This window comes from Cordyceps militaris, assembly GCF_000225605.1.
Source record: "Cordyceps militaris CM01 unplaced genomic scaffold CCM_S00001, whole genome shotgun sequence".
NCBI classification, from domain to species: domain Eukaryota; kingdom Fungi; phylum Ascomycota; class Sordariomycetes; order Hypocreales; family Cordycipitaceae; genus Cordyceps; species Cordyceps militaris.
This window is the reverse complement of record NW_006271969.1, coordinates 1,551,510-1,568,928: the sequence shown is the minus strand read 5'-3', so window position 1 is coordinate 1,568,928 and position 17,419 is coordinate 1,551,510. Positions and strand designations below refer to the sequence as shown.

General features: G+C 54.0%; 7 protein-coding genes across 7 annotated transcripts; 3 read left to right on the top strand and 4 right to left on the bottom strand.

Annotated features, from left to right (window-relative positions):
• Positions 1-680: 680 nt before the first annotated feature.
• On the bottom strand, positions 681-1,585 carry CCM_00439 (uncharacterized protein; the record flags this gene model as incomplete). The annotated part of the gene is made up of 2 exons (XM_006665599.1): positions 681-1,474; positions 1,531-1,585. 2 exons carry the CDS (start codon positions 1,583-1,585, stop codon positions 681-683), a joined length of 849 nt encoding a protein of 282 aa, XP_006665662.1.
• Positions 1,586-1,837: 252 nt separating this feature from the next.
• On the bottom strand, positions 1,838-3,641 carry CCM_00438 (ubiquitin-like activating enzyme (UlaA); the record flags this gene model as incomplete). Its single annotated transcript, XM_006665598.1, has 5 exons — positions 1,838-2,193; positions 2,248-2,548; positions 2,597-3,175; positions 3,234-3,403; positions 3,464-3,641. 5 exons carry the CDS (start codon positions 3,639-3,641, stop codon positions 1,838-1,840), a joined length of 1,584 nt encoding a protein of 527 aa, XP_006665661.1.
• Positions 3,642-5,387: 1,746 nt separating this feature from the next.
• On the top strand, positions 5,388-7,262 carry CCM_00437 (MFS multidrug transporter, putative; the record flags this gene model as incomplete). Its single annotated transcript, XM_006665597.1, has 5 exons — positions 5,388-5,494; positions 5,544-5,839; positions 5,896-6,064; positions 6,126-6,835; positions 6,889-7,262. The coding sequence occupies 5 exons, from the start codon at positions 5,388-5,390 to the stop codon at positions 7,260-7,262; spliced, it is 1,656 nt and encodes a 551-aa protein (XP_006665660.1).
• A 238-nt stretch (positions 7,263-7,500) lies between these two features.
• Positions 7,501-10,407, bottom strand: CCM_00436 (ankyrin and HET domain protein; the record flags this gene model as incomplete). Its single annotated transcript, XM_006665596.1, has 1 exon — positions 7,501-10,407. One exon carries the CDS (start codon positions 10,405-10,407, stop codon positions 7,501-7,503), a length of 2,907 nt encoding a protein of 968 aa, XP_006665659.1.
• A 922-nt stretch (positions 10,408-11,329) lies between these two features.
• CCM_00435 (Short-chain dehydrogenase/reductase SDR) lies at positions 11,330-12,701 on the top strand (the record flags this gene model as incomplete). The annotated part of the gene is made up of 5 exons (XM_006665595.1): positions 11,330-11,910; positions 11,960-12,293; positions 12,364-12,419; positions 12,496-12,604; positions 12,660-12,701. 5 exons carry the CDS (start codon positions 11,330-11,332, stop codon positions 12,699-12,701), a joined length of 1,122 nt encoding a protein of 373 aa, XP_006665658.1.
• A 694-nt stretch (positions 12,702-13,395) lies between these two features.
• Positions 13,396-15,029, bottom strand: CCM_00434 (ribose-phosphate pyrophosphokinase; the record flags this gene model as incomplete). The annotated part of the gene is made up of 3 exons (XM_006665594.1): positions 13,396-14,618; positions 14,698-14,845; positions 14,919-15,029. The coding sequence occupies 3 exons, from the start codon at positions 15,027-15,029 to the stop codon at positions 13,396-13,398; spliced, it is 1,482 nt and encodes a 493-aa protein (XP_006665657.1).
• Positions 15,030-15,603: 574 nt separating this feature from the next.
• CCM_00433 (uncharacterized protein) lies at positions 15,604-17,416 on the top strand (the record flags this gene model as incomplete). Its single annotated transcript, XM_006665593.1, has 2 exons — positions 15,604-15,812; positions 15,886-17,416. 2 exons carry the CDS (start codon positions 15,604-15,606, stop codon positions 17,414-17,416), a joined length of 1,740 nt encoding a protein of 579 aa, XP_006665656.1.
• Positions 17,417-17,419: the final 3 nt, after the last annotated feature.

Here is a 17,419-nt window from a genome sequence, read left to right as displayed (position 1 = left end):
GATAACCCGATGATTGCTGTAGTCAAAGTCGCTGTGAAAACGTACTTGTGTCTCCTTTGTAACTGGCGCATAGAGATGGTGAGGCCAATGGAGATACCTTTAGAGATTGGCGCGCCTCAAATACCACGACCTTTTGCGGCGGCAATTGCGGTAGGCGCTACAGAAGAAGCTCTGCCGACTTACAAGCTCGTAAAGAAGCTCACTAGTCAACGGCCGAGCTTGTCCACTTGCCCTTGCCTAGCCGACCGCATTTCTAGCTTCATGCCGAGCCCAGTTGCCGCCGGAGGGCTCCCTGCACTACGTCCAAGTTATGAACAGCACTACTACAATGTGTACATGCAATTCAGAAATAGTAATAAAAAACGGGCAAAATTATGTTTGATATACTCGCCTACATGTTTCGGATACCCATGAAGCCATCCGCGACATGTTGCGGCCCGCCGTTCCCCATCGGCTGACTGATCTTGATGCCCGAACTGAGACCCCCAATATGCTTCCCGGTACTACTCAACTCGGCATGTCTTCTCCGTTCTGCACTGTTCGGGACATGCCCACCCATGCCCAGTCCGCGCTCGCCGTCCAGTACCCCGCGAGCCCCAAATCGTGAATAGTTTCCCGGCGCATTCGACGAGTGGCCTGGAGAGAGTAAGAAAAGGGCACGGTTAGCCTCTGCTCAGGATTTACGCCGCAAGGGTATGCACAGTACCTGTTATAGAACCGTCTCGTCGCCAGGGCCCGGAGTTCTTGTTCATCAAGCCGCGAGTGCCGCCGTCGGATGCCTGTTCCGGATCGGCTGCCGTCCTATACCCGCGGAACCCTACGACACTGCCCGGTCGTGGATTCACACCGCTGTACGACACCGGCTGGGGCGGCGCAAAATGTCTCGACGACTGCTGCTGCTGCTGCTGTTGCTGCTGAAATCTAGAATCAATCGCGTCTGTCGCAGCCCGCTGAATGTGGCCCATCTCCACCGTGTGCCGCAGCTTGTCGTGCAGCTCCTGCGTTTGCAGCAGCTGCCTGCTCTTTTCCTTGTACGCCTTGGAGAGGTCCTCATTATGCTTCCTTGCCTTGTCGTTTTCCGCCGCCAGGCTACCCATCTTGCGCTGCAGTGTTTCAATCTGCGCATTGGCCTCGCTGACCGTCTGCTCGAGGCGGCCGCTGAGCGTCGCGTACTTTTCCGTCAGCGTCTTGTAGAGGTACTGCTGGTAGTATATGTTTTGCGTCGTCTGGTACGCCCAGAAGCTGAGCGCGCGCCCGGCACACTCCATGATGATGCTGGGCGACAGCCCGCTGAGGATGCTCGTCTTGTACGCCTCGGACGGCTTGAGGTTCGAGATGACGGCGTCGTCGGGGCTGCCGAGCTGGGTATCGCAGGCTGGGCATGGGACGCGGTTCTGTCGGTCCTGACCCGAGAGGCAGAAGCGGTTGGTGCACTCCAGGCAGAAAATATGGCTGCATTGGCGTCGATCAGTGTCTGTGGCCGATCAAACAGGCTGCGCATTGCATACCTGCATGTTGTGACTAGCGCACGATCGCCGAGCTCAGCTCGGCATTTTAGATTGTTGCAAGTCAGTGGAAGATCCATAATGCCATATGCGTTTGTCTGCGATAGTGTGCTTGACAACAGATGGCTGCTGATGCGCTTGCACTGTCATGCAAGAGGGTCCTCCTGGCAGCCCGTAGAATCGCACCTCCTATGTACGTCTACCTCGAGCCGACACGCACTACTTCGCTCATGTACAAACTTCAATAACAGGTTGGTAATGCTAGCAAAGCGCACGCTGCTTCCGCAATGAGTTCTCTCTATTCTTTACCTGAAGTTTGAATCTATTCTCACCTATGTTCGCAGTACCTGGCAGCGGCTTTCAATACCGTCAAAAATACAGGTATTATCTACCGGGATGTATTGTTTGGTTACAACCTTGATCACCTCCTGGGCCACCATACCTCCAAGGGCAGCTGAAATGTTGTGCAATTCGCCTCCTGCAGCACGTGCTACTTCTTCAGCGACTTGCATAGTTCTCTCATGGCCGCGTAGTGTGGGTGCGTGCGCGTAGATGGCGTCTTGCATCTCCTCCGCAGAAGGCGCAGATAAGTTTGGAGTGAGACTAAGCGCGAGATAGATGGATATCAAGGACGGCTGCATTTCGGGGCCAGCCAAAGCGGCGATTTCGTCCAGGCTGAGTTCATTCGCTAGGTACTCTCATTAGCCGGAGTTTGCTTGGTAATAACCGGATTTTCACTTACCGACAATATCTCCCATGTTTGGAGCACTTTGAGCAGTATTTATGAGTTTGATGAACCGTGCGTTTTTGCAAAACTGCTCAACCTCAGCGGGGTCTATTACACAATCGCTGGCGAGGCTCTGAGCAATACTCAGAACTTCGCTGGCATCTTGGCGAGCTTTGCTCTTGTATATACTTTGGAGTTGAATGTAGACGCTCGACTGTGCCTTCATATCAGGCAGTCCACCAGTCAAAGGCAGTTGGCCATGTCTTTGATAGAAGTTCGACACGGCTTCTGCGATAATCCAAAAAGAGGATTTGCTCTGCAAGGGCGTCAGCAGAGTCCGTGCGACATGTGAGACGCTTCTTACCCTTTTGCTGCTGTCGTATTCAAAAATTTGGCGTAGAGAGCTAGGGAGAGATTGCGCGGTAACGTGCTTCATAACAGCACCGACCGCCTCTTCAAAGTTCTCCTCACCCCCCTCTGGATTGTCCCTTCGTGTGCCGTCTGCCACAAGATTTCGGAAGGCGATCTTGTCAGAGTAGGCCGTAGGAAGCGCGCCATTGTGACTTTGCTTCCAAATCTCTAGGTAGTGCAGCAAAATGGCCACAAGAGGCAGATGCCCATGGACGTGGTTGTCCAAGCTGTCGATAGCCGTTGTCAATTCTTGCGCAAATTGCGACAGCTCTGGCCATGGAGTAAGTAGTCGGAGATCGGCTGTTGACGTCTCGTCAGGATGAGTGTCTACAATGGGGAAGACACCAGGAAAGGTAACACGAAAGTAACCGTAGAAGCCCACGGAGCGAATGGCCACCAAGGGAATGCTATGCAGGCGACCGTATTCTTCTATCAGCTGTATTGACTCGACCGGCAAGGGTAGGGTGTACAGGATAATTGTATATGGAGTCGAGTTCGAGTTGGTAAGGACCGCTCCGAGGTCCAACGTGCCCTGATCTGGTCGTTAGGCATGCGAGAGAAGGAGAGCGCAGGTTGATGTAGCGGCTTACAGGCGACTTGGGATACCATGCCCCTGCGACTTCGGGATTGAGCTCCAGAAGATATTCAGTGGTACACTGGGCGCGTGGCCTGCCACGACTTGACTCGTCTAAGAAGAAGTTGACGCCTAGATCGGCGTCTTGTACGGCGGCATCGTCTGCGATAGCGAATTGGCCAATACCTGCAACAAGACGATATTAGTTGCCGCGAGTGCAATGGTCTCAAAACCGCCAGAGTGTACCTGGCAGGACAAGGTTCTTGAGCGTTTCGACGCCAACGGTACCCGAGCCAGAGTTGACAAGGAGGATGTTGGATGACTCGAGAGCGGCCTGACCCGATGCAGCCCACAAACGAAGCTGCCTATCGTATTTTCTCTCTTTATCCGTCGGACCCCCTTGCTGAGGCGCCGACTGTGACATGTTGAGGTGAGATGGGTCGGTATCAAGACGGATGGGTGCTGCGATGGAAGCTCAAGCTGGCGCTGGTGCATGGCGACAAGCTACTTGTGGACCCCACCAACCCAATCTGGTGGTACAGTGCCAGCCTTGCCCGGTGATGCAGATCTTGACGTGTTCGCACGGTGTTGTGTTACTGTGTGTTTGTACGGAGTATGCATACGCGATTTGTGCAAACTATTTGACTAGCAACTGCTGTAAATTCCCAAATCAATAGAAGTATGAGCTGGGGATTCAGGCAACAGGGTGGTGATTGCGAACAGGGCAGTCACTGCAAAGGGTGCAATAGTGAACTACTGGAAAATGATAATGATTGAATTTACGCGCAGTAAAGTGCTTGGCAGTCCACCATTGACTCAGTTATTATGCACCATGCTACTAGCCCCAGGAATGAGCCTCAACGTCAAGCCCCTGTTTTGCGACACTGCCCCTCGTCATAATTTTCATCCAAAGTCACGCAGACTTGGGATTAGCAAGTAATATTGGAGACTTGCTGTGCGACACGACATTTTACCGACTTGCAGATGACAAGCCACTCATATCTCTCCGTTTAGCGAGGCCATGCAGCCATGACCTGTGACGGGGGCCCCAGACTCAGCCCGAAATTACGTGAAGCGCATCTGCTTCCGCCTTTGAGCCGAAACAGGACGAATCACCATCAGATGAAATCTGCAGGAGACTTGTTCTCTCCGCCTCATCTACCAGTACAGATTATGTACTACAACGTTGCAAGGCGTCGGTGGTGTTGGGCAACAGGGGGAGAAGTGCCGCTTGTACTCGTCCAACCCGTCGTACATGACCCATGATGAACTTGACAGGCTCGAGACACCAAATCGGAGCTGTAGTTGTCATTCCACAAAGCACAGTGACAACACCATATCCCAGCATGTAGCCGATATCTTATGCCAGTAAGACGGGATGGATGGCAAAAGCAGCCATCGTGACGTGCGTTGCGCGCACCGGCCCAGAGACAACGCCCGCCGCCCATCATGGCCACCACCCACCACCGCCACAACATGGATGCAACACGCAGACAAAGGAACCCATCTTACTATGTAGGGAAAAGGGACTGCGGTTTATTTCCGGGTGCAAATTGCTTTCGCCCTGTGACGCGTACTGCGTACTGGTAATCCCAATATTCTCTGCTCGGGACAGTCCCGCCGTGGACCGTCAAGTCACGCTTCCGACACCTGTCCAGTACCTCAGTGCAATGCCCTCGACCTGCAGCATCGTGCCTAGAACCACGACCGGCAGTATCCATATCCCTCGACGACTGGCACCTTGAACACTCTCTACCGAAGATTCGGCGCGATTTCCGTCTCTTCTCGCCGTGCTATAGCCATAGCTGTGGCGCTCGCTCACCACCCGTTGCCTGCCCGCCGGCCGCCCGCTGCCGACAGGCATCACCAGCGTGACAAATATTGCCGGCCACTGACATGCAAACGACCCGTCATCAGATTGATCCAGTCGTCTTCTATTCTTTCCTCATTGACCCCCTCTGCTTCTCATCGCTCTTGAAAGAACGTGTGCTCTACAGTCACAAGTCGAGTCGCCAAATTCGGCAAACGCAGCTGGAGAGTACTTTCCCTCTCCTCTTTATGCGTTTCCTCTTCTCCCACCACTTGCTCTTCCATCAGGACTTTACGGCAAACAACGCCACTGTGTCATTCTTCTTTTGAAATCCACCGACAACTGATAGCCCGTATCAAAATGGGCCTCACGCAAGTCACAGAGGTTCCCGTCGATTGCCCCTCCGATGAACAACCACAGCCTCCTCGACAGACATCTGCTGCCCGATTCTGGCTCCTGAGTGTTGGGTAAGGTCGTTTGCTTGCTCAACAAACCCCCCCTAACAGACCTCTGTAGTATCTGTATCGGATTGTTTCTATCCATCATCGATTCCTCCATTGTGGCGACAGCTTTGTACACAATAGGTACCGAATTCCATGACCTTCCCAACGTCAACTGGATAGCTCTCGCCTACACATTGGCCTACCTCGGATGCGCCGTTGCATTCGCGCGTCTCTCCGATGTCATTGGACGCCGCAATGCATTCTATCTAGCATATTTTCTCTTTCTTTCCTTTTCCATGGGGAGCGGCTTCGCACAAAACATTCAACAGATCATCGCTCTCCGAACTCTTCAGGGCATAGGAGGCTCCGGTTAGTTGGCGTCTCACCTATCGCGGCTGCTGTTCATACTTGCTCATTCTTTCCAGGCTTGTACTCGTTGACCATGATCATTCTTCCAGAGATGTGCCCTCCCAGCCATCTCAAGTTCATTGGTTCCTTAATCGGCATCGTCATTACTATCTCTGGCGTTCTGGGACCCGTTCTGGGTGGTCTGCTTACCCAGTTCACTGGGTGGCGATGGATATTCTGGATCAAGTGAGTAGAAGCTCTGGCAGCTCCGAGGACCACTTGCGAAATTCCGTGCTGACTTGAGTAGTGGCCCCATTTCTGCGATTTCCGCGGGCATCCTTTGGCTCTGTTGGCCAAGTGAAGAACACTACATCCCTGCGAAGCGCCTGCTGTGGAAGAATTTTGACTACTTCGGCACATTTCTCATTATTGCCGCCGCAGTTCTTGTTGTCTTCGCTTTTCAAAAGGCTGGGACTCATGAACTCGACACATTTAATCGAGCCGCTTTTATTGCCCCGATTACTATTGGCTTGCTTTGTTGGATTGCTGTGTTTGGTTGGGCATTCCTTGCGCACAAAGGCAAATTGAAACCAGACCTTGTGCCAGCCCTTCCTTTCGATCTGTTTCGAAATCGCTTCTACACTTCTGCGGCACTCACCACATTGCTTATCGGCTTTCCGTATTTGCAAATCATCTTTACATTCCCGACTCGCGCTCAGATTGTAAGTGGCAAATCGGTCCTAGTCAGTGGGCTGGAACTGCTTCCTATGATCGGAGGTTCTGCTCTTGGGAGTGTCCTCGGTGGAATGATTAATGGGAAAAAGAATTTTCTTTTTGAAACTATCGCCACTGGATGCTGCCTCACTCTGCTTGGATGCGGGTTGCTATCTACAGTGCATGGCAAGGCAGATGATGCCAAAGCGCTAGGTTTCCTGGTATTTGCTGGGCTGGGATTCGGACTATCTACTGCCGCAGCCACTATGTTGGTGAGCTTTGAAGCTTCGATTGCAAACGCCGGTACTAGGCACCATCCCCCATTCAATTTGATCATGCTAACTTTTTGTCCATAGCCCCGGCCCACGGTATCCTGGCCCAGATGAGAATCCTTGGTGGAAGCTTAGGTATCGCTACAGCTTCAATAATTCTTCGCAACAAGCTTAAAATGACCGGCATGATGTCTCGAGGTGGTGGCAAACTGACCACTGACGAGCTGAAGGGCGGCCCTAACCACGATATTGAAAGGGCGTACTCGGCAGCTTTCCGCACCGATATGACCATATCCACAATTATATGCGGAATTGCGGTACTAGTATCTATTCTAGGTTTCCGGCGAACACGTGTGGATATGAATGAGCAGCGTGCCAAACTGTTTCGCGAGGAACAGGTACGACGCGCAGCTGTCAATGTCTCGTCCAACGAGAACATGGACAGCACGAGAAAGTAGGCCCCCCCAGGCCCCCCCCAGGCCCCCCCAGGTTCGGGTGCCAGATATGTGTGACGAATGGCTTGGAAATATTAAGATGCCCTGAAGATACGGATGTTGATTGAACTGGTCCTGCAATAGTTGGATAAGGGTTGCGCAGGGTGTACATCGCTTCCATTGTTGTTCCTTGTTTCGGAGTTGAGTAATATATAATAAGTAGCGTTTACATTTGGTCACTATTGTGGCCAAAATAGCGTGTTCAAACAACCTGAACTGGTCTAAAGCTATTGTATTTGTCTTCGGCCGCCTCGCCGTCCATGATGCCGTGTATGTAGGCTTCGCCAATGAAGGTATATTGACCTGGCTGGCTCGTGGGGCGAAGAATGTACGGCGTGCGCCCACCAGCAAATAGCCACACTTGGTCGCCTGCTTGCGTGACACGCGGTACCAGGCCGAGATAACCCTTGGTCGTGGACACGACGCGACGCAACGGCCATACGCACCACATGAAGTATTCAAATGAGTTGACGCCACTCCTCCCTTCCTCTTCTTCTTCCGCCTCCTCTTCTTCCTCCTCTTCCTCCTTCTCATCTTTTCCTTGTCCGTCTTTTTTATCTTCTTCTTCGCCAGTTTCCTCCTCACTTCCCTCAGGCGTCGCCACAATTTCCGCCGAGCTGTCACTGTCTTGCCCTTGCTCGTCAGCATCCCCGCGCTGATCCTCCTTGCGGCTGTCAACGTCACTGCTTGCTTCCGCTCCCGCTCGTTCAGCACCTTTTGATTCACCGGCCTTTTCTGCCCTCTCTTGTCCAGCCCCTTCTCCTTCAGCCCTTCCTTCGCTCTCGTCCTCGTCGCCCCTCTCCCCTTCACCGTCGCCCTCTGTTTTCTCCTCCGCCTCTTCTCCCTCGTCGTTGCTCACCTTGGCATTCTTCACGGCTGCCAAAACATCGTCAATATCGGGCAACGAGCCGGACGTGTCTTGACCAAACACCTCCCGCAGCCAGGCAGCTGTATCGGGGGCGAGATTGCCATCGTCATCGCAGAGCTCGTGCTTCGCCAGCTCGCCGGGCAGAGTGTCCTTGATGTAGTCGGCAAAGTCCTCCCCCACAGGATCCTCGGCGTAGCTGTAGGCCGTGAGGGGAAAGGCCCGCTTAAGATAGCAGTTGGCGCTCAGGACCTGCCACAGGGCCTCGACGCGGTCGCAGCCCGTCGGATAGATGGGATCGATGGTAGCCATGATCTTCAGCCACTCTAGGACGTTGGGCGTGCCGCAGTAGCAGTGGGACTGATCGCGACGCTGTGTCTCCACGTTGGTAATCGTGTCGACCATGAGAGCGTCGAGCCACAGGATATCAGAGTCAAATGGGTAGATGTGTGGCACGCTTGAACCGCCGGCGCGGAACTTTGTGCTAAAGAGGCGCCGGGTGGCAAGCGGCCAGTGAAACGACGGCACCCAGGAAGGCAAATCGTCCGGCCGTGGCAGCAGATTATGGGTGTCGGCAAACGGACGCAACCAGCAATAACCGTCATGGTACTCGCTAATGTCTTGTATAAAAGACAGAGCCTCGAGAGGCTCAAAGTCTTCAATCTCTCCACTCCTCCAGTCCTGGTATCGATTGTCGCCCCTTGCTTGGATATATGCCTTGCCGACTTGAGTGAACACCTCGGTGACAGTTTTGTGATAGTCTGGAACAATAGGTTCCTCGCCAGGGACGGGCTGCGCGATGCCGAGGAGCGCAAAGATTTTGTCGCGAGGATCGGTTGCGGCAAAATTCCAAGTCAGGGCAATGAGGGTCGCAAGAGGCAGTTTTGAATGCCACCAGCTATCTTCCATGGCGACAAAATCGGGATTGCTCTCTCGGAGGGACTGTAGCTGTGCCGTGACAATGCTGTTCTCGAGCTTTGTGCGCCGCGAGTGCAGTCTTACATCGGCTAGCGACCATGCCAGCGTGCCCATGTCGCCGTAGCGGTATTTGATCACTTTCATGTTGTAGTCCGAGGCGACGTATTCGAAATCGATGGCGGATTGGAAAACTTGGAACAGTGCGGCCCATGGAAGATCGTCGCCTCCAAACATGATTCGCACGTCTCGGGCCAAGGCAACTTCTTGTAGGACCCAAATTCGATGGAAGTAGGATCTACGAACAAACTCCAGCACGATTCGTATACTTTCAGAAGAGAGAATAGTTCCGTTCTGAACTTCTTCATCGTCCTCATCGCTTTCGCCATTCTTCCGACGTCGGTGCCAAGCTTCCCATGAGCGTGTGAAGCATTCGGCCGAGGAGGACAGAATAGTAGGCAAAGAGTGATACAACTCGGCTCCGGCTTCTGAGTCGAAACCGCCGAGCCAAATGATGACGGACTGAGCTTGTCCGTATATTTGTGTCATCATGGACACCTGGATGTTTCTCTCGAGCACATCGTTCTGGTTAACGCAGATTGCGTCGATCCAAATGGGCTTGGATCGGTGGTGTCGTACTACAGCACCGGAGACTGTCGCAGATGTATCTGATGTATTCTCCAAAATGCGGGCAATCTCTTGGTAGCGCCTCCGTTTGCGCTGCACGCAGCAATCCAAGGGTGTGCGATCGGTACTGTCGACTGCGGTACGATCCGCGCCATGGGCGAGCAAAAGCTCGACAATATCCACATGGCCGTTTTCTGCAGCATAATGCAGAGCCGTCTCGCCGAAGCAGTCGACGTTGAGCACATTGGCACCATGCCGAATGCAATCCTCCACATCGATGTATCTGCCCTCCTCGGCAGCCTGAATTATCCTCGTCTTGTTGTAAGGCTCAAAGCGCGAGTCAACTTCGGCATCGTCAGACCACTCATCCACCCTGAGCTGGCACAGACTATTGTAGAGATTTTTTGTTATGAAAAATAAGCGCCCATTGACAGAAATGGGCCACTGGTTGTGCGGAGCGTATGGGTCGTCGGTGCCATCCTTGCTCTGGTCCAGAGGGTTTGGGTTACCCCAGGTGTAGGAGAGGCAGTTGAAATTAGGCTTGTCCTTGAGATCGACGGTATACAGCTTGCAGGACAGCAGCGTATGGCCGCAGAGTGTAGGAGCTGCCTTTGCCAGCGGATTGCGCACCGTCAAGAGGCGAATACTGGTGGGCGTCGGCAGCGGGTCGTAGGGAAAGGTGGGAAAAGTGAAGGTTGACATGCTGAGCCGAGTGTGGCAAGCGATGCCTCTATTCGAATGAAATTCATGGCGACAAAGAAAAATCAGAGGCAAGATGCTGGAAATAAATAAGCGGCGACTGCAAGTTGCAGCAAGGCTAAACCGGGCTGGGGGAAGAGGCCGGCTTGTCGCACCGCCACAGTCGAGGCTGCAAACGAGGCGGCTGAGACGTGGCTAGGCGTTTTGGGAGAGCAATTTGTGCCTAATGGCGGGTATTTCTACTATTAGAAGCAGGAAATCCGAGAAGGTGTCAGATCTTGGGGCTCAGGGGATGTGATAAGAAGGGATCGGAGCACAAGTTTCGGCAGAGGCGAGGCGATGGGTGATTGAGTGATGGTGTTGAGCCAATGTCGTTGGCGGCGCCACAGCTGCGCGAGGCGGCGGCCTCTCTCGGGTACCTAGTTAGTACCAAATCTATGAACACAAGTCCACATAGCTATTGAACTGTTAGACAAAGGGAAGTTGAAAATTGTTGACAAATGGTGGCCCCGATCTTCCTGTCTCGATATCCGCGCGTATCTTTGCTCATGATGAGTCGTTCCGTGTTCGGTGTACTAACTGGTTCTTACCAATTGTGTCTCTACAGTCTCAGAGGACCCTAGACTAAAGAGAGCTTCGATCCAACCGCCACTTCATAGTATTCCAACCTCGTTGACAACTTACCTGGTCAACTCGAGTCCTTTTCTCTTTGAAAGTAACTGGACTACGTGCTGCAAGCTGCTGTAACTATCCCCGAAAAATTGAAATTGCGGTGCTTCGAAAGCTACCCCAGGCTTCACTAAGTAGGCTCTGGAACCACCCACGCACACGACTCCACACAACGGCAGCGACCGGACGGGCGAACATTTATCGCATCGTCCACTGACCAATCGTCTCAAACCCGCAAGCCGACCATCTATCCTTCATGAATATCTCTTGTCGTCCCGTCCACCACCTCTCCTCTCTCGCCCGCGTCTCCCGCACCATCAGCACCGCCATCGGCCCCGTCTCGTCATCGCGCTGCCCACTGTCGACATCCTCGTCCCCGCCGCCGCCAACCCCGCGAACCACCACCGGCCTCCTCCTGCACGCCCGAGCGACACGGCCCGCCGCACCCCTCCTCTTCCCAGCCGATCGCCGCCGACCTTCCTACCGCCGACGGCAACCCAACAACAATCGCACAATGGCCACTTCCCAAGCCGTCACCGCCAGCGCCGGCCAGCGCCTCGCCGGCAAGACCATCCTGATCACCGGCGCCTCCGCCGGCATCGGCCAGGCCTGCGCGCTCGAGTTCGCCCTCGCCCAGCCGCACGACCTGCGCCTCATCCTCGCCGCGCGCCGCATCGACACCATCCGCGAAATTGCCGCCGCCATCACCCAGCAGGTCGGCGACGGCGTCAAGATCCTGCCGCTACAGCTCGACGTCAGCAAGCCCGACGAGGTGCGCGCCTTTGTGGGCCAGCTGCCAGACGAATTTAAGAACATCGACGTTCTGATCAACAATGCGTAAGCGAGCTGCCCCCCAAGGGTCTAAGTTAGGGAAGCCGTTTTATAGAAACAAAGCTGATAACCCCAAAAGCGGCGGCGTCCGTGGCGTCGAGACGGCCGGCAACATTGCCGAGGCCGACATCAACATCATGTTCGACACAAACGTCACCGGCCTCATCAATGTCACCCAGGCCGTCCTGCCCATCTTCTTTGCCCGCCCAGATGGCGGAGCCGGCGATATTGTCAACATTGGCTCCATCGCTGGTCGCGAGCCCTACGCCGGCGGCTCCATCTACTGTGCGACCAAGGCCGCTGTACGCAGCTTCACCGACAGCTTGCGCCGTGAGACCATCAGCACCAAGATTCGCGTCATGGAGGTGGACCCTGGCGCGGTCGAGACCGTACGAACTTCTCCCATGACGGCTACTAGAGCCAACGAACAACGGTCAAACGGCTAACCGCTCGTCTTAGGAATTCTCCGTTGTTCGCTTCCGTGGCGACAAGGCCAAGGCTGATGCTACCTACGCGTAAGTGCATTCCTGTCCAGCGCCGGTTCGCGGCGGCTATCAACCTCGATTTGCCGGTTGCTAACATCAAAACAAGTGGCATGGAGCCTCTGACGCCCCAGGACATTGCCGAGGTCATCGTCTTCAATGTCACCCGTCGCCAGAACGTTGTTGTTGCCGATTCTCTCATTTTCCCTACGGTTCAGGTAAGCAAAATGCTCGCACCCCTCCCCATTGCACGCTAGCTAACAGAAGATGTAGGCTGGTGTTGGTCCTGCCAATATGTATCGCAAGACCGCCTGAGTCGACCTGGCAAAAACAGACCAAAGACAAAAGGGGGAAGAGTAGAACATGCGGCAGCAAAAAATAGACATGTAAAAGACGCTTTTCTTTTCGATATGACCTATTTACTTAAATACAGCTATCTATGAACAACAAATTGTCACATATTAAACAGATAATACAGTTGAAATGTTCGAAAAATTCTCTTGCCCCTCACCCACGCGCCCGAGGGCGAAGCCATCAAGATGACCAGAGTTAGGGGCCTTCTAAGAACGAGAGTTCAATCTACCGATGTTCCGTTAAGAGCCCATTCTGAGATGAATCGGGCCCTTGCTGCCGTAAGTGGCAGCATCACCGGGGAGTGTACGCATGTGCGTTTGTTTGGGGCTTCTGGGCTCTCGTCAGACCTTCTTTCAGAAAGCTACGCAAAGAAGACCGCGAGACTCGGAGAAACCCTCTTCACATGAAAGTCACAGGAGTTGGCAATGGAGGGGGACTGGGAAACAATTCATGTTTGCCATGCTACCTGCTGCTTGCTCATGAAGAAATCATAGTAAGCAAACCAAAGAACAAGCAGTTATTGCAATTTACCTTCCAGAGACGCCACGCTAGCGTAAAATAAGAAATCAAGATATGAAGTAATCGTCTTGTCAAATGAATGCGAGACAATCGTTGTGCAAATGCGTCCAGACATTTTGCTGTTAAGCAGAGCAACCTAGTCTGTGTGTTGGTAAAGAGGCGAGATTGACTCTCCATAGTGGTTGCGCCGGATAGACTCCGAAAGCAGAATCGACAGGTCGAGAATGACCAGCTTGGTGACGCCCTTAACGCGATCATGGCTGATGGGGAAACTGTTGGTCACGACAATTGAGTCGATGCACTCGCACGCCTGCAGTCGCTCCAGACAGTCCGCCCCAAATACGCCGTGCGTGGCAATGCAGTACACCTTCTTGGCTCGGCCACGCTTGACGACTGTCTCTGCCGCAGCAATCCAAGACCCAGGCTTATCAATCATGTCATCTACTAGGAAGACCGTTTTGTTCTTCACGTCACCGACAAGGGTAATCATGTGTTCGGTCTTGGTATCCTGGTAGACGTTGTCCTCTTCATCGGAGCTGGCAGTGGGATCACTGCTGCCACCCAGAGCTTGCTTCTCAGGGACGAAGAAGGAAGAGGCACGTGACATCGCCATGGGGTCTTCCTCAGTATCGCTCTGTTCTTGTTCTGGAGACGGGAAATCGTCTTCAACCACGTGTCCATGAACTAGTCTGCCGCGAGTGACCTCCTGAGGCCGATGATCGTCATAGCCATCCTCGTCCTGGGCAGTTTGGCCTGTCGAGTTTGAAGACGGTGTGGTGCTGCCATTCCGGGTTGGCGTTACGCCTTCGCTCGCCAACCTGGCCATGGCAGCGTGCGACCGTTTAGGGGAACCTTGCGAGTCGGCTGAGATGACAGCCTGCTTGGCTTGGGCCTGCTGAGAGGCAAACACTTCTTCCGCATCGCGGTTAGGACGAATGCTGGCCGAAGTGGATGTTTCCAGCGCCGGCGTGCGATCCTCCCTATCATAGTGATTCATGATAATGCTTTGGGACATGTTGGTGGTTCGCTTTCGGTCTGTAGTCACCATGCCGAAGTTGAGCTTGAGTGCATCAGCCAAAGATGTAACACGCTTCGTGCCACCGGCATTCTTGGATACAACAACGGCCTCCTTCCACTGGGGCACGTTGCGGCGGATCCACCGGGCAATGATGGGCTCCGCATGCAAATTGTCAACCGGGCATTTGAAAAAGCCCTGCATCTGAGATGCGTGCAAATCAACCGTGATAACGTGCTTGACGCCTGCAACGTGAAGCAGGTTGGCCAGCATGCGAGCGGTGATGGCACCTCGGTGCGACTTCTTCTTCGACTGACGGCTGTAGGGAAAGTATGGGAGAACCGCTGCAAACAAGTGAATGTCGTTAGCAAACGCGAACCCCGCAGATTGCAGATTGTCTTGCAGCAATGACTCAGCCCATACCTGTGATCTTGTTGGCTGAGCCGCCCTTACAGGCATTGATCATGATTAGCAGCTCCATGATGGAGTCGTTGATCCTGGGGCTGCCCGACTGGACGACAAAAACATCCTTCTCACGGACGCTCGTGAGAATCCGCACACTTGTCTCGCCCTTGGTACCAAGAGGTTAGCCTCGCCACACGAGCTGTCGGCGGTGGAAGCCGCCGGGCCAGGGGGCAGCTCACATTGGAGAATTGGGTCAGCTCAGCGTCGGCCGGTCGCATGCCCAGGTTCTCACATATCTGCTTTGTGAGAACCGGGCACGAATTGCCCGCAAAGATGAGCGTGTTACGCATTGTCTTTGATATCAAATTCACGCCATAGGTGGCATGGACCGACACGAGAAGCTGGGATGGAGGCAAGAAAAGTGGTGTTCTGGTTTTTTTTTCTCGCCAATAAAGCTTTTCCAGCCAGCGGGGACAGAATACTGTGCGAAAATGAAAGAAACACGTTGGTAATATTGGTGTTATGGGGCGGACAGGCGATTCTCCAGCCAGCTGCAATCTCGCTATAGCGTCCAATATACAGTGCGAACTAGCCCCCGCTATTGGTGGGACTCTGGCTCACGAACCATGCAGGCCAGAGGCCGTGGCTTGCTGGACAAAGCACAATTATGACACCACGATTCAGCTGCTTTGTGAGAGGACGACTGGACTATTGACTGGGAATCCCGAAATACCCTTCTCTTGTGCAACCTCCCCTTGAGTCCAAAACATACACGACAGTGTCATGCGGCCTCAGTAGGTGCCAGCCAACGCTGCCTATGCCGGCTCGCCCTCCCTCATTCGCCACCGACAACTCGGCTGCACAGCCCGCTTGAAGCTGAGAGCAGCGCCGCATAGCTATCCTTGTTGCCTTGTTAGCCTCACCATGGGTATCCCACATCTCATATCGACGCTCGAGCCGTACGCCCAGCATGTGGCGTTGGAGCGTGTAAATGTTGTGGTGGACGGGCCTGGGCTGGCGCATCACATCTTGCATGTGTGCCGCCTCAATGGCGTCGAGCATCCTTCCTATCGCTTGCTGGGTGAAACAGCTGTAGATTGGCTTGACCAACTAGTTTTCCAGAGGGCAGACATGTAAGGCGTCCCACTGGCCTCACTGCACAGAGGCCCCAGATCCTATCCCAGCTGTACTGACTCTGCAATGTAGAAACATGATTTTCTTTGATGGATATTTACCGAAGAGCAAGCTCCCAGTTCGCATGCAGAGAGCTGTCAAAAGCACCTCTCAACTTGCTTCATTCTATGGCTACAATGGCCGTGGTTGTCCGAGATGTCACATTTTCGAGCCCGCCGAGTCGGTCACGATCGACCCGTTCAAGAGTGGGAGACTAGAAATCAAGCCGCTCGAAGCGCCAAGCTTCCTGGTACCTGCAGTGATTGAGGGACTGCAGCGCTCCAAAAGGTACAAGCCCATTGTAAAGGTTGTTCCCGGGGAGGCGGACGGCTATTGCGCAATGGCTGCTGCAGACATTGGTGGTGTCGTGATCACGTCCGACTCAGACCTCCTGGTGCACGATCTCGGCGCTGGTGGCGTCGTGCTGCTGCGAGATATGTACAAAGACGACGAGGGCGTGGTGTGCGCTGCCGTGTACCGCACACGGGATATTTTTCGCGCCCTCGGCCTCTCTGGCATCGCCGACATTCGTCGCTTTGCCTACGAGCGTTTGTGCTCGGTGCACACCAGTACCACGATGCTGGTACGGGCTTGTTCAGAGCCTGTCAAGGACGAGCAGGCCTTCAAGGAGTTTTGCGCGCAGTACGAAGAAGAAGAACGCGCCGTGATTCCCACATTCAACCTGGGAGACAAACTTATGCTACATGGGCTCGACCCGCGCTGGTCGGAGCTGCTACTACAACTGTCGCAAAGCCGGTCCAATACGACGCCATATGCATTTCGCATGTTCCTCCCAGTCCTCATTGACAGCACAGAAAAGGGCACGGCCTGGGAAAACAGCAGGGGCATCCGGCAACTGGCGTACTCGCTTGCACGCAACATGTTGGTCCCCGGCAGCTCTGGCGCTGTACACGAATACCGCAGGGTCCAGACACCCGACCAAAGCGGCCGCCAGGTGGCTATGCTCTCGCAATCGGCCATCCACACCGAAGTTGCACACCTAGCAGGTACTCTAAACAAGCTTGCCAGGAGCCGGTCGGACAAGCGAGACGCCATGTACTGGCTGCTGGCGTACATGACTCTCGACATTCACGGATCCGAGGCGGATGGGAGATCACCCTTTGCTGTAGACATGCTGCAGCGCGCAGAATGGCCAGACGACAAGACGAAGACAATCTCGTGGCGCTTTGTCCATTTTGTGGCTCAACTGCAGGCGGCGTACTACTCCCTACGGATGCTCAAGCAGATTGTACACGTCAGCATGCTAGACGCGCAAAGAGTGGCTGGCTCGTCCTTTACGAAGCTGGCCCACGCGCTACGCAAGCTGCCACTGTTGGAAGAATCACCAAACGCGAGAAGCGTCTGTGAATTGCTCCGTACTGCCCCAGCGGCCGAAACTGGAGGCATATTGAGTCAATCTTTCGAGCTACCAGACCCACAGGCCGAGTACAAGATCATACCTAGTAAGCGGTGCAAGAAGCAGAAAAGTGATAGCGCCGTCTCAAAGAAATCAACGAAAGGCTTAGCAACGAGTAACATGTTCGGATTGTTACCTGTCGAATAAATA